This window comes from Mauremys mutica, chromosome 7 (assembly GCF_020497125.1).
Source record: "Mauremys mutica isolate MM-2020 ecotype Southern chromosome 7, ASM2049712v1, whole genome shotgun sequence".
NCBI lineage: Eukaryota > Metazoa > Chordata > Testudines > Geoemydidae > Mauremys > Mauremys mutica.
The window spans coordinates 29,058,588-29,078,532 of NC_059078.1; the positions used below are offsets into that span (position 1 = coordinate 29,058,588).

Consider the following 19,945-nt stretch of genomic DNA (forward strand, 5'->3'; position numbering starts at 1 on the left):
GGGCATAGCCTCTAGCAAGTTCACATTAGGGCTGCATGTCCCTCCTGAAGCCCCACAACTTGGCAAGGCCTGAGAGCCAATTCCTGCCACACCCCCTCCCCCCCCCACTTTCAGTAACATCTATCCCCAGCAGGTCTCACCACAGCACAGACACCAGAACCCTGGGGACTCCCAAAGGGGGCAAGTTATCCAGTCCTCTGCCTCACAATGAAGCAGGGGCAAGTCTCCCAGGGGCCACACATGGCAGTGAAAGAATTACAGGCACCTGACAAGCAGGAGAAGGGGTCATCCCTAGCGAGCATGCAAGATGCTGCCCCACTGCTAGGGGGAGATAGTTGCCCCAAAACAGCCCCAGCTCTGTAGCCAGGTGCAACAGGCCAGCACTGCTGCTACTGCAACAGTCTAGGCCAGAACTGGGATTTTGCTCCCCCCACCCCTTGGCAGGTATACACCTGCCCCGCTCTAAAATTGAACCCAAAGCTGGGTCAAGGGGATGCAGTCTCTCTCCCCCAGCTTTGAGTCTTCCAAAATGGCAGGGGAGTTCTCAGCACAAGGACACTGCCGTGCTCCATGGCAGCCCCAGGCAGGTGAGCTCAGCTCTGGGCAGCCCCATGGGGCAAGAATAGCAGGTGCACAGCCAGGAAAGGGAGTGCATGGGGGGGAGGGGAGAAAGAGGGGGGCAGTCCTAACAATACAATGCCTGCCCAGCTGACTGGGGGAAGGAAGCCAGAAGGTGCCCAGCTGAGCTCAGTCTAGCTGGGGGACCCTAGGGAGGGGGCTGAACAGTGCCTGCACTGTACCAGGGCTGCCTGATCCAAGGGCGGAGGGGGCACCTGGCCCAGCCCCGCTCTAGCGGTGCACACCCCAGCAGGCCCGCTCACAGGAAGAAGGGTGCAGGCTGCGGGAGCCTCCCCGCAGAGGCACTCACCTTTATTTTGGGATTTTTTTTGTTCAATTTTTTTTTTTAAATAATGTCACTGGTGGAAAAAAAAAGCAAACAAATGAACCATCCAGCCGGCTCCTCCCACTACCCTAAACAGGGCCATGGCCAGGCAAGGCCAGGCAGTGCAGGTGGGGGGGCTGGGCACAGCAAAGGGATATGCACTCAGGCCCCCAGCTTCCCCTTCTTGCCAGGGCTGAGGGTTGGTCATGCTGGGAAGGGCTGATGCTGCAGAGGGGAGCCCCCAGCCCCCATGCACTTGCCCCACAGAAAGTGCAAGAGCTTCCCAGCTGGAGGGAACAGGACAGCTGCTCAGTGCATTAGCCCCTTGAGGGCTGAGGTGCTGGGAGCTCCTGAGCCAGGAAGAGCCCTGGGGAAGGGGCTGCTCAAGCAGCCGACAGGCCTCTGATCAGTTCTAAGGCCCCTGACTGTCCATGCTACCCTGAATACATTCAGTGGGCCTGGTATGGGGTGGCCCAGGGACAGCTGCCTGCCCCATATGGCTGGGGAGCACTGGGAGACAGCCTCAGCCGGATGAGGTGAGGAAGCCAAGGGACGGAGGTGAAGTGATGGCATCAGGCTCCGCTCAGCGTTCCTGGGCCAGCCCTGTGTCACAGCCACTCTGCGGCACTGTGGGAGGGTCTGCAGCAGGGGTATAAATATTGAACTAGAACAAGGCCGTGGGAAGAAAGGGGACCCCAAGTTGCAGCAGAGGGGATTAAACAGAAGTGTCTGTGCCACTGGGAGCAAGAGGAATGGAAAAAAACTACATGGAACCAGGCCAACAGACCCCCTGAGTGGAGGCAGGGGGCACAACCCAGTGGTGAGTATCTTGACCTGTTCAGAGGGGCCTATGCCCCTACCTCCATTATTTTGCTAGTGACAAGCAACCGCCCCATGGAAACCAGGTACCAGGCAGCAGAGCTGCTCAAGCTTAACCGGAAGGAGCCTTCCCAGGAAGAGATGTGATAGGCTCACCCCCTAACTGAGATCCCCACCTGGAACTGGAGAGAAGGGGGCTTGCAGGTAGCAGGAGAGCAGAGGCTGGGGGTGGAAATGGGAGCAGCTCCATGCACCCAGCAGGAAGGGGAGGGGAGCAGAGAACCCACGAGAAGGAGCCAGGAATCCTGCCAGCCATCGGGCACCAAGGACCGAGGCAAGAGGCTGCATAGAGGGAAGTTCTCATGGGTGGGAGAGCACACCTTGCAGGTCTGCCCCCACCACACACTCAACAAGGGTAAGTAATTAACACAGGCAGAAAACCCAAACCACCACCCCACCAGAGAGGTCCCGTCCCCCTGCACGGTATCATCCGGGAAAGTTGCTACTCCACAGGAGGAGGGTGCTGGACAGCACTGGGTTGGACGGTCCCCTCCCCTCCCCACCCTATCCCTCAGTCCTGGGCCTCAGCAGCAGCCTCCGCCCGCTGGTTTGACTGGAGTGCTGTCGATTCTGAGGTTGGGTCTGTCCCCACCAGTGGTGGCACCGGGGCCCATGCGCTTCTTGATCTCAGCGGCCATGGTCATGAATGACTGCTCCACGTTGGTGGCATTTTTGGCGCTGGTCTCCAAGAATGGGATGCCCAAGGAGTCTGCAAATTCCTAAGAAAAGGCAGGGGAGGAGAAAGGGTTACAGGCTGACATGGCCTCTCCGGTCTATGGCCCAACAGGGGCAGGGCGGTCCCCATCACCAAGAGTCACCTACCCAGGAGGGCCCTCACCCCCTTGGGGAGAGGGGACTCAGCACTGCCCCAGCCAGACATTCACCATTCAGACCCCCCCAGCTCCCAGGCAGTAGGTCTGGTCAGTCATTAGCTCCCCTTTGTAAATGGGGAAACTAAGACACACCCCAGGGAAGTGACTTACCAAAAGGGACAAAGTGAATGAGTGGCAGAGCTGGAAAAAGAATCCAGAGGCCCCTGCTCTAACTAGACCCAACTTCCCTCCTAGAGCCAGAAATAGAATCCAGGAGTTCTGGATGATGGGCTGGAGATCCTAACCACATCTCCAGCTCCTTAGTGCCACAGGGCAGACAGGCTAAATTTCTGGGAAGTAGCAATTTCACCCCATCACTCCTAGTTCTGTCCCCAGACATCTGTGCACTCATCTAAGGTCCCCCAGCCAGACAGGCAGCCAGGAGCCTGAGCCCAGGGCTGCCAGTGGGGATGGAGGCAGCCAGCACAGCCCCAGAGATCGGACCTACTGCTGGCAAATAGCAAGCCCTTCACCTGAGCTACAGCCAGGCATGAAGGGGAGGAAGCAGGTGATAGGACAAGTGCTGCCCCTTGGTGGGGCTTCCTGGTACTGCGGGAACATGCCGCAGTAGGGGGGGACACAGTTGATAGGGCCCCACCTGAGAGTTGCTTCCTGTCTGCATCTGCCAGAGACAGAAGGGGGAGTGCTATTGACAAGCATCAGAGGGGCTTGCTGTGCCCTGCTCACCTTGGCGGTGGTGTAGTCCACCACTTTCTTCGTGGTGAGGTCACACTTGTTGCCCACCAGCAACTTGTTGACGTTCTCGCTGGCATAGCGCTCGATCTCCTGCAGCCACTGCTTCACGTTGCTGTAGGACTCCTGCAACAGGGAACATGGGCTCAGCTGGACCCCAGCCACCCTGCCAGCATGCTTACAGCAACAGCTCAGAGCGCCCACCCAGTGGGGAGCAGGTCCCCAGCACCCCTCAGCAAGGGTGCATCTCCATTTCATAGGCAGGAAGTGGAGACAGGGGAAGCAACTGGCACAAGGGTCACAGCGAGTTGGTAGCTCAGCTGGGGACAGAACCCAGGAGTCCTGCTCCCAGTGCTTGCTCTACCAGTACAGCCCTTCCCACGTTCAGCAGCTGTTCTTAGATGCTGTTACCTTGATGTCCTGCCCACCTACTCCAGGCAGCTGCTGCCAGCCTTGCTATCTTCAGAAACTGCCCAATTCCCCATCTTCAAGGTGAATACGGAAATGAAGGCAGCGCAACCCCCTGGGCCTGGCTTTGCAACCCGCTCCATGGGCCAGTCATGGGTACGCCAACTGCTGGCACAGAGCAGAGTAGCTGCTGCCATAGTTATGTGTGACACCTGCGCCAGCAATGCCTGGGGCAGATGCAGAAGGAATGCAAGGCTCCATTGGCCCAGGAAGGGGCAGTGCCCAGCACAAAGGGTGCAGGAATGGATGGTCACTTTGGAATAGTGATCAGGACCACTCTCTTCCCCTGACAACCCCCCACACCCACCAGCCTGCCAAGACCCAACACAACTAAACAGTGGAGACTGCCTGGTCTCCACTACTGCCACCCAGCAGGCAGGGTCTGGCTACCAATAGTAAGGCATTCTTACAGCCCTGCTCTAGTCCTGGAAACAAGACAGAACCCAGGGGTCCTGCATCCCTAGGTGCCCAGCAGGAGGCCTGTTGCCTGAACCTGGAGGGGCCCTGGATGCAGGGAGGTCAGGGACCTGTCTGGGGACTTGCAGGGCCAGAGTATTTGGGGCAGCATTACCTGATCTGTTACATCATACACCACAATGATGCCATGCGCCCCCCTGTAGTAGCTGGAGGTGATGGTCCGGAACCGCTCCTGACCAGCAGTATCCCACTGCAAGAGAAGGGAGGGGTTGGACCTTGCATTTATCCTCTTCTAGAGACAGACAGCACCCCCTAGAGGGGAAACCCCCATATTCCATTCCCCCACACTCCTGAGCCAGCCAGTCCCCACCCTGGTGTAGGATAGGAGCTAGCACCCTCAGAAGGGAAAGGCCCGTATACCATTCCCTGCCCTCCAGAGCCAGTCCCCAGAGGTCAATGCAGCAGCACTGGACAGGGGCCAGATACTCACAATCTGTAGTTTGATGGTTTTGCCATCCAGCTCGATGGTCCGGATTTTGAAGTCCACCCCAATGGTGCTGATGTAGCTCTCTGTATAGGTGTCATCCTGCAGGGTGCAAAATGAGGTGATTACCAGGGCAGCTGGGGTCTGTGCTCATAACCTTCATCACCCAATTCTAGTGGCAGGGCAAAGAGCCCTGATGCCCAGTGGCCTGGATCTAAACACTCCTCAGATATTAAACAGCCACCACTAAGAGTGGAACAGATGCCAGCCCAGTGCTGAGCAGAGAGGAGGGTTTGGCATGCCTTTAAATAGAGGGCTTTTATTAAGTGCTTTGGTAGTTTGGAGATCCTCGTCAGGAGCTGCTTAGCTTCCAAGAAGGTTCTGCAGTTTAAAAAGTCTATTTTAAATCAACTGTCAATCTAGCAAGACAACTCCTTGGTACCTGCCCATTGCCAAAGGACATGCAGCACCAGCCACTCAGCTGCCCTGTAATGCTTGGTACTCCTACCCCAAAGTGCTTTATGGTCAGATAAGACTATATGCAGCCACCTCTGTGGTGGCATATGGGGACCATTAAGCAGCACACAGTGATAATGTGCAAGTTTAGGACAGGAAGTGAAGACTGTAACCAGATGTGGAGTTACAGGAGGCCAAATATAATCACTCAAGATGGAAATTGACCAGGATACCAGAGTGATTACGGAGCCTCTTAGGACAGTGTCACAGATCTTGACTGAACCCAAAGAGTCAGGAACCCAGTTTTAAGTCTTTTGCAAAAGGCAGCACCTCCAATAGCAATGTCCTCAAGCACTGCACTGGGGCAACACAGTTCCCTACTGAGCCCTTCCTGCGGCTCAGCAATCTCCTGCCCAGCATGATACTGGGGTCAGACTGAGGGCACCCTATTACATCTCTGCTGTTCCCTGCAGTGTGGAGGTCTCCTAGACAAGCACTGACAGGACTAAATGTCTTTAGCTTGCAAATTTGACTAGGTCACTGTACGATGGTTTGAGTTTTCATAAAATGTGCTCCAGGGTGATGAGACCTAAGTAGCCACATCTCAGACACCACAGCCTCACTGCAACAGATGTGGCCAGCCTGTCACCATATGGCTAGACAGCTGCCCACTGGATCATGAGGGGCTCTGCACAAGGCAGGGACACTCACAGCAAATCGCAGCAGGAGGCAGGACTTCCCCACACCAGAGTCTCCAATCAGCAGCAGCTTGAACAGGTAATCGCTGAAACAGACAGATGGAGAATGAGGGAAACAGAACAGTTCCTGACTTTTCTAGTAGTGTGGATAACTAGAGACCTCTCCCCTGCTCAGACCAGGGAGTGTTCCCAGTGGAAGACGACAAGAGGGCTTGGAGTACATGTAGTGGGGAAAAGTGTATGTGCTGGCAAACAACTTTGGAGTAGGGCATGGGGGCTCTTTAAACAGGGATCCTTAGTCAGATCTGGGCAGTCAGGACTCTGCTCCCTACCACCCACAGCATTCCCAAGAGACAACAGGGAGCATCAGATGCTCCACAGGGACGTAATTAGAACCCAAGAATTATGGCTCCTGGCCCCCCTGCTTTAAGCACTAGCGCTCACTCCCCTCCCAGAGTGGAGAATAAAAGCCAAGAGTCTGAACTCCAACCCTCTCCCTAGCTTTGGATGAGTGCACACTATACATTCAGATTAGTTTAATAGGACTCGCCTACAATGGCAGTATCTTACAGAGCAGTGTCACCCTCCCAAACTTTGAGAGGCCCACTTTCCAGGGTGCAGCCCATGGTAGAGGTCAGACATGCAGGGAGAATAGCATGGAGTGCTTGGTTTTGGTACTTTGCCCCCACTCATGAGGCAGTCTAACTCTCTACAGGACCCTCAAGACAGAACTTGTTGGGGGCCTCAGGGGATCCCAGAGACTAAAGCATTAGCAAACCCTGGAAACAAGAAGAATCTGGGGACAAACCATTCAGAGCTGGAGTCCAGCAAGGCCTGTTCTGATCACCCAGTCATCCCTACATCTAGGGCCTTTCAGCAAGGCCAACCCTAAAGGCCTTCACACAGCCCCTGAAATGCAGCCACAGCTCAAGGATTTAGAATTTTTGACCAGCCAAAGCCTGCCTTTAAGTCAGGTTTTAGATCTGCACACAGCCATGTGGGAGCCTCCATGGATCTGCTGGTGCTGTTGGCTCTGCTGGGATTGGAGGAGTCACCCCAGGCCACACTGCAGCTCTGTGGGTTGACACTGAGCACTGGGGCTGTTCTCAAGCCTCTTTAACAGAAACTTGGGTATTTAAAGTTTTAGGATCCCACTTGGTTATGGCCAGCCCCTTGCCCCCATAGCAAAATGCTCACCCAGCTCTGGGGAAGCTGCAGCAAAGCAGAGATCCCAAACAGCAGTGTCACAACTCCAGGGAGGGGGAAGGAAGAGGGCCTTTCATAAGAGTCCTGCATAGACTGTGCACCATAGTGCAAAGCTGAGCTGGCCTCTAGGGCTGGGTTTCTACAGAATACAGGTGCCCTGGGGCAAGGCAGCTTCAGTCCTGCCCATGCTAGGGAGCTGGGCTCCTACCCTGGCCTTGCAAGGTTGCTAAATTCACTTCTGAGGGGGTCAGTGGTGACTAAGCAGGGGGACAGCTAGGGCCAGGCAGGCAATCAGGGAAGGTCTCCCAGCAGTGAGGGGTCTGGAAATTGCCAGCCTGTTTTTAAAACTCCCTTTGGGAGAGGCAAATAGATTAAAGCCTCCAGGTCTGATCTCTGAGAAGCGAGTGAGCCAACCATTCCCTATTTCAGCCTTCCTCTCTGGGAGTGTTATAGGCTGCTCTGTCACCTACCACCCAGAACAGCTTCAACCCCTCACCATATTGAGACAGTGAGCACAGCCACAGCAAGGGAAGAGACCCATTTGTACAGAACAGCCCAATCCCAGTCACTGCGAGGATAATCTATCACCCAATACATTGCCATGGCAATGCCATGTGCAATGACGCTGGCACCACCCATCCCTCCCTGCACAGGAAGGATGTGACCCAGCACAGCAGCAGTTCACCCTCAGCCACTGAGACCCAAGGCAGCAGCAGCAGAAATTCCCACCTGGTGACAGTGACACAGGGGCAGCCAAGAAGGGGTTGCAATGGCCAGCCTACAGACCTCATGGGCAGACAGGCTGAGTGGCTGGATGTTATCACAAAGGCAGCTTAGCCCCAACCAGCTCCAGCTAGAGACTCTCTCTGCTTCCCAGCACTGTAGCTGGGGGTACTGGCAGTAAATCCCTGAACAGAAGAGTCACGATACACTCAGGGCAGCCTGAACCAAACCCAGCCAGAGACCAAGCCCTGGGACAGACTGTCCCCTGCTCCACACAGGGGCCCTAATAGGGATTACAAAGCCAGAGCAGACTTCCATGTCAGAGTTCAGAAGGCTCTGGAAATTAGAAGCTGCAGAGCACTGAGGTAAAGTCACACAACGTGGGTCTAGGGGTCACAGAAGGGGACTTTCTGGGTTCTCTCCCCAAATCTTAGATGAGATGATACAGTAAGCCCCCCATTCTGTGCCTTGGGCTGCTTTAGCCACTAGATCCCACTTCCTTTCCCCAGCTCTGGGAAGAACCGTGGAATTTTGGCTCCCAGCCCTCTGTTCAATTCCATCTGGATGTCCATCCTGGATGTCAGCGCAGTTTCACCCAGAATAGCTGTCATCTGTAGAGAGGGTCTGATTTATCACAGAGAAGGATAACATGCCCTAGGGTAAATATTCAGCCCTTTACAATCACTAACTGCCCAGCACAGCTTGCCACCAGCAATAACAAGGTCCTTCATGTTCTTTCCACCCATACCACAAGCCAGCAGGAACTGAACTGAGAGGCCTCTGCACAGACCATTTTACCATACAACATGGTAGCACCTATCCCAAGTACAGGCCCACCTGTGCCTCACTCTCTGGCCAGCCGAGCTGAGGCCTTTGAACAGCAACACAGCTCAGCACAATTGCAAAGCCTGGGTGCGTAAGCACTACATCCTGACAGCAAAGCAGCTACACAGAGCTATAGTGTCCTTCACCCCAAAGCAGGGTGCACGATGACCTATTACTGTGGCAAGCTGTTTACACAGGAGCCCTGGCCTGGCCCCTGCTCAGTGTTGCATGACAGCACAGGCAGAAGTGAAGGTTAATCAGACTCAATTGCATTATAGCTACTATTTGGGAACTGTGGGGAAAATGAGTAGCTACCAGGCCATCAACATCTGAAAAAAGGGCATCCCCTCTGCGCACCTCCAGCATAGAGGGAAGAGCACCCCCTGTGGAGCCCAGTACCACCCTTTCTTAGAGCTAAGCACCAGGACACTATATTCAGTGCCAGCTCAGAGGGAAAGCACCGCCTACAGAACCACCACTACCCCATGTGGCAGCCTGGGTTTTCCATGGAGGTCTCTTATCCAAGCAGTGACCCTGCCCAGCACCACTTTTCAGAGCTGCTGCATTACACAGCTATAGTTTGAATCCATGCTGTAACCACCCCATGAGTGGTGGGAACATGCAACAAGGCTCCACTCACCCAGAGCTAAACCTGGCTCTCACTTGCCCTCCTGGTGCAGATCTAGCACTCGCCCCTGGAGAGGCTGCATGGCTGTTGGGCACACACCTGCTACATTCAACCCTGCTTTACATGGCATACAGTACAAGCCTTTTCTAAAGACTCATTAAGAGCCAGCCTAGGGTAGCCCTGGATACACACCAGGCTCTGCAGAGACAGCCACCCCCACAACTCACCACAAGGCCTAATTAACACCAGCCCTTGTCAAGCCTCATAGGCTCTTTCAAGTACCCAAGCTGGGCTATCAAGGCCCATTACTCCTCACAACACAACCCACTCTTATTAGAGAGCAATTGATAAAAACGTGAGCCCCGAAGCTCTAGTGCTGGCAACAGGACAGAGAGCAAGATCCAGGGAATGACTACTCAGAAGAGCTGCTGGTAAACTGGAGTCTATGATCTCCAGACTCCAAGTCTCAGCCACATGAGAAATTTACACCAGTCAGACCAATGCTATGTTTGTACAGCACCTGGCACAACAGGGCCCATGTCCAGGGCTCCTAGGCCACAAATTGGTCTGTAGTAGGATTTGCACATTTGGCCTTAGAGTGGCTTGTTAAACTGCTGGAAGTTAAAGCCAGGTAAATTGAAACTGGAAATAAGCAGGCTTGGCAGAAGTCAATTTTCTTTTCCCAATTTTTATTTAAAAGATTTCTTCTATTTTAATTTTTTTCTCCATAGCTGCAGGGGTTGGGTTAGTGCAGTGCTGACAGCAGGGCTGCAGGGGGTTCCCTCTGCAGCCCAGAGGCACAATAAGTAGGGAGGCTGCAGTCCTGGCCCTGCAGAGCAGAAGCCCCTGGTTGTGGGGGAGGCCATCCCACTGCTAAACTCCTGCCCAGAGACAGCTCCCACACTCCTGGCTCATGACACCTAATCCCTGCAGGCACAAGATGTGAGGAAGGCTGGGGTCCTGGTGGGGCACAGCAGACACCTCTGGCCAGGGCTTTAAGGCATCCGCATGCCCAGCTGTGGGGGAGGCCACCCTACTGCTGAATGGCTCCTGCCTGGGGTGGCCTCTTCTGGAACAACTCCCATACCTTGTGCCTGCAAGGACTGGGCATCACCAATCCCGCTCACTCATTCACTAGTCAGGAGCATGGGAGCCAGCCCCAGGCAGTTGTTCAGCAGGGGGTGGCCTCCCCCAGAGCTGTGGGCATGTCCTCCTCCTTGCAGTCCTGGAGGAGGGTCTCTGTTCCATTGGGCTAGGAGCGCTGCAGCCTCCCCAGACTTTGCACCTGCAGAGATCGGGTGACCCTGGCCCTTAGGAAGCAGAGCTCTGCTGACACAGACCAGCTCACTCGTTCCTGTGATGCAGGGATGCAGAAGGCTCCACACACACGACCCAGTCCCTGCAGTCACATCAACTGTTACCAACTGATCTGTCGATTTCAATGTGTCGGCTGAAAGACATTTACTTACAATTCTAGATTAAAATCAAATCCTGCAAAGCCTAGAAATAAGGCACCGGTTTTTTAGCCAAAAGGAAGTGGTGGATTCAAGTCCAGACTGGATGCTTTTCTGGAAGATACTTTTGCCAAACCCAAACAATTGGACTTAATACAGGGGTCACAGGGTGACACTCTCTGGCCTGTGATATACAAGAGAGACCGAGTAGAGGATCCAATTGTCCCTTTTGGCCTTAACTCTGAATCTTAAGTTTAGTTTCAGTCACGAGGCATCATCAGCTGAAGCTAGATTAATATAAACCACTCTCAAAACAAAGATTCATAGATTGTGACCCTTTCTCTCCAGCTACTCTGGCCTACTGTGTGACATAAGTACCAGATAGCCAGTGGAAACCCCTTTGTAGGCTAAAACAAAAACAGCAGTTCTCAAACTCTGGGTTGGGACCACATTTTAATGGTGTCACCAGGGCCAGTAAGACTAACAAATTTATTTTAGCATGAGCTTTCGTGAGCTGCAGCTCGCAGCTCACGAAAGCTCATGCTAAAATAAATTTGTTAGTCTTTAAGGTGCCACAAGTACTCCTGTTCTTTTTGCGGATACAGACTAACACGGCTGCTACTCTGAAACCAGGGCCAGTGTTAGACTTGCTGGGGCCTGGGGCTGAAGCCTGGAGGCTCCACCTGTCCTCCCCCAACCTGGGGTGATGTAGTAATTTTTGTTGTCAGAAGGGGGTCACGGTGCAATGAAGTTTGAGAACCACTGTGTTCAACTGATGCAGCTTTCCTGGTGCAATGCCTGCAGCAGCAAGGCCCATGTAGGAAGAGTGTGTAAACACAGAAAGTGGCTCACTGCCAGCACCAAGTCTGGTCACTGCCAGGAGCAGGAAGATTTTATAAGTGGAAGCCTCTGACAGCACGAGCTGGGCTGAGGGCTCCACTTCACCACAGAGTTAACTTGGCTTCCATGGCGAATGCAGTCACAAACTCAAGCCCTGTTCACACAAAAAACCCTTCCCTCAAGTACGGTGGTGGTTTCAACTTGAGCTGGCTGGCTTGTAGGGGCATAGGCTACAGCTTGTGTGAGCACAACTCAGCAGCTGCTAACTTAGCCAGCCTGCACCCATGCTGCAGGGTAGTTCTACTGGAGTGCCATGAGTCCTCCAATGCCTCCATTCCCTGGGGTCTCCTTCCCACTCCTGCCCAGAAAGGACAGATCAGTTTCCCCCACAATTCACTAGAGAAGAACTCAGAACAGCTCAGCTGATTCCAGCACTAGGAACCATGGGATATGCCCCAAGAAGTCTTAGCACTAAACACAAGAGAGCACAGTACCAGCATGGCGACAGCTGCTCCAGTGTTTTCAGGCACGGTGGCCACTTGCACTTGAAGGAGGTGAACTCCATTAACCCTGTAGTGCTGACAGACCCTCAGACCCACCAGTGCATTTTCTGTAGAAGCTGCAAGAGGGAACTGGTTTTGCTTGTGACTGACCTGTGCCGGACTCAAACCTGTGCCACAGAGTTTCACTGCACTGTCAATGAAAGGGTGCTATGCAGTTCACATGCCAAGCTTCAGCATCCAATGAAGCGGTTTCCTCATTTTTAAATATGGGCAATAAAAGTCTAGAGATGGAAGCGACTTGACCACAGCCACTTGATGAGTTAGTGCTAGAACTAGAACCCAAAAGTCCTGACTTCCAGCCCTCCCAGCTATCTGATATCTGCACAGCATGTGGGCAGAGGCTAAGAGTGACAGGTCTCCAGGGCTGTATGGAACTGCATGAAGGCCCAATGGGTGAGGCCCCTGACAACTCCTCTCTGCTGCCACCCACAGCCCCCTGCACAGGGACTGTGAGAAGAGAGAAGTGGTGCCTGCTGCATGGAAGTAGTTTGTTCCACAATCCCAGACTGGAGGCCTGTACTTCACAGCTGACTCAGGAAGGTCAGACATACAGGATGCAGGGACAGATGTTAAATCAAAAGAGCTTTTATCCCCAGCTCTGGAGGGCAGCGGGCAGGAAAATCAGGACTCGCTGCCTGTCTCTGGAGAGAGTGTAGTTCAGTGGTTAACAGAAGCCCTGGGTTCTATTCCTAGCTCTTCCACCAACTCTGCATGATTGTGGGCAGGGGCCTCACCTCTGTGCCTCAGTTTCCCCACCTGTAGAAAGGGGCTAATGCCCCTTGGCAGTGTTGAGGACTGCAGGATCCTTTGATAACAGGGTATTAGGGAAGCCAGGTGTTTCCCTAAAAAGCCAGCCACATATGAGCTGCTGTGACAGCACACCCACCCTTTTCTTAACTGTTCTTGCAGACAGATTGTTCCAGCTGACTTGGTGAGGTATATGGAGGGGGAGCTATCCTTGCTGCCCCCAGCTAGTGGAGGGGGAGCAGGAGGGCACCAGCTCTCCTGCTCCCCCTCCACTAGCTGGGGGCAGCAAGGACAGCTCCCCCTCCATATACCTCACCAACATGTTGGCTGGGGCAGTGTTATCTGTGAGCAGAGCTAACAGAACCTGGGCAGCATGTCTGCAGGCAGAGCTTTGCTGCACCACTGCTTCCCTGCAGCCCCCCGAGCCTTCTCTTCTGCAGCACCTATCAGCTGGGACAGGCTCCCAGGCTTACCTCAAAACTACACCCCACCCACTCCACTAGGGCAGCAAGCTCCTCAGATCCATGTGAAGCTGGGTTCTGTTGTAACAACTGGCCTACAAGTTTACTCTACTTGTGAGCTTAGCTGTGAAAAGTGAGTTCACAGACCATCACAACAGCCTATAACATGTGGAGATCTCTCTCTCATAGAGCTGGAAGGGACCTTGAAGAGCATCGAGTCCAGTCCCCTGCCTTCACTAGCAGGACCAAGTACTGATTTTGCCCCAGATCCCTAAATGGCCCCCTCAAGGACTGAACTCACAACCCTGGATTTAACAGGCCAATGCTCAAATCACTGAGCTATCCCTCCCCACTATGATGATGGGAAGAAGTGCAAAGAGATGAAGTATGCCTCTTCGGTTGGACTAACTCAGTCTGATGTAACTAAATCAGTGTTGAGCTCATTCCCTGGTAAACAATATAGTAGTAAGATGGAAATCCAATACTTTAGGCCTAATTTCTGACACCAGTTTTGGTTTGATGGACAAAGTAATGAAGGAATAAGGTTATTCCACCCATCACTCCCTTTGGGGAAAAGCTGAAGGAGGCTACCATGATGTTGGCATGACTAACGGGCGAGAGAAGGGGAACGAGTGAGCTTCACCATCCTGGTTGTCATCCCCACAGACAGTCTGGTTTTCTAATATTCTTCATCCTAATCTGAGAGATGTCCTGATCAGAATGGGCCAGAGAGGGGAACTCAGACATTGCCACCTCCACCGCTTCAACTGAATCTCAAACACCAACAGGAATGTGTGACTTTAAGCTCTCCCTCCCCACTCCATATGTCCTTTTCCTTTCCTACTTTATTCGTCTCCATTTGTCCTCTGTTTAATAAGTGTCTCAGCTGGCCAAGACTGTATATTCTGCAACACTGCTGTAAGCCTGTGATCAGAAAGAGGCAGCTAAAAGCAATGCCTTAGACAGCTGGATGCTGGTACAAATTAGCCATTCAAAGACCTGGCAAACAAGACCATGTGCTGTGCCTGTGTTTCTACAGCACTGAAGCTGCAATTGAAAGTCAACCCAAGACAGAGCTGCATTTTCTAACTTTGCTGTTCTTCTCTCCTCCTGTTTGTGTCTTGTTTGGTCTTCTCAGAACCAGGATCAGGTTTTAACAGCAACAGCCCTAGCCCATCTCTACTGACTTTTCTTTCCCCACAAAAAAGACAGTTATTACCATCTTTAATACCATGTAAACAAGAGGCTGTGTGTTCTAAAACTACAGCTAAAAAGAACAAGGGATGCTGTTAAAATGAAAGTATTTAAAAGCCTTTGAAATGTAAAGTATTAACAGTTTCTTTTTTTCTGTATTTGTAATAGAAGGTTTAAAGCATGGTGACTGTGTTTACACCATGGTGCTAAGCAGGCTGAGGTCTCTGTACACCTAATCCAGACCCTTGTTTACCACTGTTTAAGGTTGGAGAGTGACTGGGTTATGTTAACACCTTTGACCCATATTTTCCATCTAAACTGAGACAACAGTTCTGCCCTGCTCCTCAACTACAGCAAGCCAAATCCTGCTCTCATCCCACAACACCCACCACTGCCTTCAAGTGTCCCCAGGCAACCCCTCCATCTTCGATGCCTCCTCACAGGACTGTGCAGGCAGCAGGAGCTCACCCTGCTCATTGGAACCTGACAGAATCAGCTAACAGGCAAGCCAGGAGAGAACCCAGTTCCAGCGCCAACACCAGCATGGGGTATAGGCAGAGGGCACTTTGCTCTGCTTGGCAATAGCAGGACAGGTGGAGAGCTGAGAGGCTGCTGAAGGTCACAGTGACCAGGACTAGCAAAGATCCACAGACTGGAGCTGCTGGGTACACTTTCTTCCCAAACAAAGGGTGTTGCTTTGGGGGATATGTCTGGGAGAGGACAATCACCATGAGAGCTCAGACCACACTGGTCCCAAGGCAGAGGAGGAAGCCCCACCTGCTGGGATGTTGAAACCCCACAGGACCAAGGGCCACCCTGCCCTAGCTGGGATCCACATGCAGCACTGTCCCATGGGGCAGTTTATATGGGATTAATACTCACACCCAGCCAGAATGGAAGCTTTATACAGCTGAGTCCAACAGCTGGGATAAGGCTTTGGGAAGCTCTTTTGTTCTTTGGGGAGAGGGTGGCTTAAAAGCTAGCGTGGAAGAAGAAACCCAGCAGGAGTTAAGTGTGGGGGGGTGTCATTCTCCCAGGACTCTGCTCTCCAGACCCCTCCACATGTGCTGAGATGACACTGCTTTCACAAGAGCACAGGGACTGAGTGACTGCTATTGTTGTGTAGAGCTGCAGTTTGTGACAGGAAGAGTCCATTACCTCATCCAGCCCATCCCAGGCCATGCAAAATGGCTTCTTGGCACTTGGCTTAGTACTGGGGTGCCACTGCTGCCCTTGGGAGGAGATTCCTTGCTCCAGAGACCCCACTGTTAGGAAGGGCTTCCCAATATAAAGCTCTTGCTTCCCCCAGCTTTATTTATCTGCCCCCTTGCGCCCCCCCCCCCCCCGACAATGCTTCCCCTTGCTGATCATCCCAGCCTTCAGATACGGGACAATTTACAATCCTCTAAGACAATACAGAGCAATAGGTAAGGCTCAGGTACGAGCACTCAGGACTCCTGGGTTCTAGCCTCAGGCACAGATGTCACTGGCACAACCGTTTCCCCCCTCTGCAATACAGGAACAATATCGACCAAGCTTTTTAAAGCACCAAGTGTTTGGTACGTAGCCCTTCATCATCCCCAGAAGCCAGGCTCTGGGAGTTCTCAAGTCAATACCCAGTCACCAGTCAGTGGTGACCACGTAGTGCGAGTGCCTAACTGCCCCCAGCATTGCTCAGGCACAGAGGCAGCCAAAACTGAATCTTGTAACCCACTTCTCTCCCTCCCCCCCCCAGAGCATCAGCATTGTCATAAAGGGAAGAGACTCCAGGTCAGTCCCAACCAGAGTTCTTCAGCAACTATCACGACTCCTTCCTCAGATCCCACCCCGGTCCCCACTCTGTCTCTTACAGCTATCATGCTGTCAGTACAACACTTCTTAGTTGCCTGCACAACACAGACAGGAATGAGCAGAGACCCACTGTCACCACTGCACTGGAGATAGTTGCCACAGCCACTGGGTGCTTCTGAACAGACCTCTCTCATCACCACCAGCTTGATGCTGCTGCAAGGAGACAGCAACACCTTCCATGATTACTTGATGTCTCTGCACCAGGGGGTATCCAGCATGCTCCTTGCCTCTCACAAGTGTTTCTGCTCCAAACAGCCCTAGAATCCTTTGCACCATCCCCATGATACTTCCAGGGGCTCCCGTAGGAATCAGCACAATGAATTATGGGGCATTTGTGTGCTTCTGGCATTGGAAAATTGTTACATCTGTCACCTCACACCAATGGGCTGAGGTAGCCCACTATGCCGGCTGCATCACCCCTCATTGGCCCAGCTAGCCTGGTGACACAATCAAGTCCAGCTAGCAGCAGGCAACATGAGCGCCATTTCCCAATTAGTGTGTTTTGCTGGTGGGGAGGGGACAGGAAGCCCTGACTCATGCTATCTGCTGTCACTTTCTCTTTGATTCAACATGCGTTCAACATAGATGCTTTGGGGCAGTCCCCATCCTAGTCTTCAGTGGGGGGAGCATGACTAACTATCCAAGAGAATGTACCCACATGGATCAAAAATTCAGCAAAAACAGTGCTGGCTCAGTTTGAGATTGTTCCCAACCCCCACTTCTGGAGTTCCCATGCTCCTGGTGCCTTTTACACCACAGCCATCTCCATGCATTTCAGACATCACTTCACCCACTACTGTAAAGCAGCCACTTCTGGGGTGGGAGACAACAGCTTTTTAACAGCCAATGGAGATACTAGCAAGAACAGAATCCTGTATTCATTTGAAACTCACGGAGAGGGATTTAAAAGGAAGCAAAATGGAATGGCCCCAAGAAGGGCTGGGAAGAGAAAGGGTATTGGGCTCCAAGAGGTCAGGACCTATGCTAAGTCTCATCTGAAAGGCAGAATCACAGGAGCTGCTTGTCAGTGCCAGATCTTGGCTCTGACAAGCTGCTATGAAAAGTGTGTGGACAGCTCCATTCAGAAAGGCAGCCAGCACCACTTGAGCTGCTGCGGGGGCAAACTAGACCCCCCCACTTCTCAACAGGGAATTCTGCCACCCTGGATGAGGTCTTCTGCCCAGTCCTGCCTACAGCCAGCTAGAATGCAGCTTCCCTGTGTGCTCACCTAAAGGGATGGCCTCTCTGGGGCCACATCCGAGGTTCCTCAAGTGCCCCAGAGCTGCAGTCACATACACACTCGGGAAGCAGTCAGAGCACTTCCCATTTCAGTTAGTGCCAGGTCAGTCTAGCAGGAAGGGCACGCCACATCCCTTGCTGTGGAAGCTTCAGTGGAGGAGGATTCCAAGCAGGCCTGAGATTCACATCAACTTGACTCTTTCCCTGTGCTATTGACAAGCAGCTGGGATAGTTAGCACTGGGTCCACTTGAATCTGCCAAGATGCTGCCCTGTAGAGCCATCACCTCATAGGGAAAGGCTCAAGCCCAACAGAATTGCACTGAAATGTAACAGAGTTTGTAAGGGGTCTGTCTGGCTCTGAGAGTGGAACCTGGGGCCTTCCCCTGCAGGCCACTGGCTCCATCCAGGCCCCACAGTGGAAACCTGTTCTTATCTTATGCCTGTTTGGTGGCCCATCCCCCTAAAACAAACTGGGGAGGGGGTGGTCTCACCCCAAGTCAAACTACCTATATCACCTGTCCCACATCCCAGTGGGCACTAACCAGCCCCTTGCTGGCCTCCTCTGCCAAGGCCTGAATGGGCCTCGGCACAGAGACTGAAATCCCATCAGCCCTTGAGAGAACAGCTGGTGCAGTTGTTAGGCTACCGGCCTGGACATGGGAGACCTGGGTTCAGCTTCACCAGACTCCCTGGCTGATCCTGGGCCAGTCGCTCAGGCCTCATCTACACACATCGCCCTGCTTTAATGACACCAGTCCAGTTAATGCAATGCAAGCCCCTAGCGTGGATGGAGTTACCCTGCTATGCAGATGCTTTACACCCGTACAGCTACCCCTGGGCAGCAAGGAGGAGTGGGGAGCTTTAGCCCAGAGTAACCTTGCCCACACTGGGCACCGATCCAGAACAGCTAGACTGGTACAAAGCCACCCCCACCCCCTGCTGCCTCAGCTCCCACTGCACAGAGGGACTGGCCCCCACCACCAGGCACAAGGATAAGACACGCCACCGCCCCCCCGCAGACACCCAGTGACGGGGTGAGCGCCGGGGCAGAGGGACCCAGCCCCGCAGGGCCAGGGCCAGGGCTGCCCTCCCCTGGAGCAGAGTCTCCCCCCAGGGAGGGGCCGAAGCGAAGGGCAGGGGCCGGGGGCCCAGGGACGCTGGCGAGGGGAACTGACCGGCACGTGAGGCGGGGCAGCTCCAGGGGCCGGCTGGGGGAGGGGAAGCGGGGGGTCCCGGACCCTGGCCGGGGGACACCAGGGGGCGGCGGCAGGAGACGCCCCGCGGTCCCGGAAAGGCAGCAGGGGCGGGGCCACGGGGCTGTAAGGCCCCGGCGAGGGCGGCGAGGGGGCCGTGGGGAGCGCTGACGGGGTCCTAGCCGGGGTGAGGGGGCGGCCCCGAGTGGCTTCGGTCCGCCTGAGGCACGGGGGTCCCGGTCCCGCCCCTCCCCGCGCACTCACTACTCGGGGTTCATGGCGGCGCCCCCGCGGTGATTTCGGCTCCTCCTCACTCACAAGATGGCGGCGGCCTGCGGCTCCCCCTTGGTTCTCCCCCCACCCCAGGGGCGGCTCCGCTTGTACGCAGGTGCGGAGTCCTGCCTCCGGCACCCTGGGATATGTAGTCTCCCGCTCACGCTTGGCCACGCCCCTTCCCCTGCGGCCGTCCGACCTGCAGGGAAGTGCGCATGTGCGGAGAGCGCATGACTTCATGGGATGCGTAGTTCCTCGTGCCCAGGCTTCACACGTTCTACGTGCAGACTCTACGTATCCCGTGCACAGGCGCCATACACGCAATACCTCACGGGATATGTAGTTTACTTGCCAGACTCTTTTTCAGCCACGTGTTCAGTGTCTCCGTCAGAGCCCCAGCCGCAAAGACCCTTGGGGGATGTAGTTTATTTACCAGATCAAGCTAACTTCAGAACCCATGAGACCCCAGAGCACAATGGGCGGGAGCCAGGACTCTTGGGTTCTTCTAGTCCTAGCTCCAGGAGGGGAGAGAGTCTAGTGGTTAGAACCAGGGCCCCTAGATTCTAGCCCTATGGCAGGATAGTAGTGAGGTTGTGACTCACACACAATGACTGGTTGTGTGGGTCACTATTGCCTTTGGGCTATGTTGCATTTGCCCCTAATTAATTTTAGTGAAACACACCCTTGTTCTTGCATCACAGGCAGGGGAAACCGACGCTCCCAATCTCTCTTTCCAACAGGCCCCTGCCCTCTCTAAGAGTTATTTGCAGCACAGTGCTATAGAGCAGGACCTGGGCCTAGTACTTAGTTATGCGGCTGGCTGCAGGGATGGCTGGG

The 19,945-nt window shown here is 53.9% G+C and overlaps 1 protein-coding gene across 1 annotated transcript; it reads right to left on the reverse strand.

Moving 5' to 3' along the window:
* Positions 1-899: 899 nt before the first annotated feature.
* RAB1B (RAB1B, member RAS oncogene family) lies at positions 900-19,254 on the reverse strand. Its single transcript, XM_045023403.1, has 6 exons — positions 19,100-19,254; positions 5,924-5,996; positions 4,763-4,858; positions 4,427-4,522; positions 3,382-3,513; positions 900-2,541 (listed from the first exon to the last, which is right to left on the reverse strand). The coding sequence occupies exons 1-6, from the start codon at positions 19,111-19,113 to the stop codon at positions 2,347-2,349; spliced, it is 606 nt and encodes a 201-aa protein (XP_044879338.1). The 5' UTR covers positions 19,114-19,254; the 3' UTR covers positions 900-2,346.
* Between the last annotated feature and the right edge of the window lie 691 nt (positions 19,255-19,945).

Coding starts and splice junctions, on each gene's coding strand:
- RAB1B (XM_045023403.1), bottom strand. Junction 4,523..4,762: donor AAACCATCAAACTACAGATT/GTGAGTATCTGG, acceptor CTTCTCTTGCAG/TGGGATACTGCTGGTCAGGA. Junction 2,542..3,381: donor TGGACTACACCACCGCCAAG/GTGAGCAGGGCA, acceptor GCCTTTTCTTAG/GAATTTGCAGACTCCTTGGG.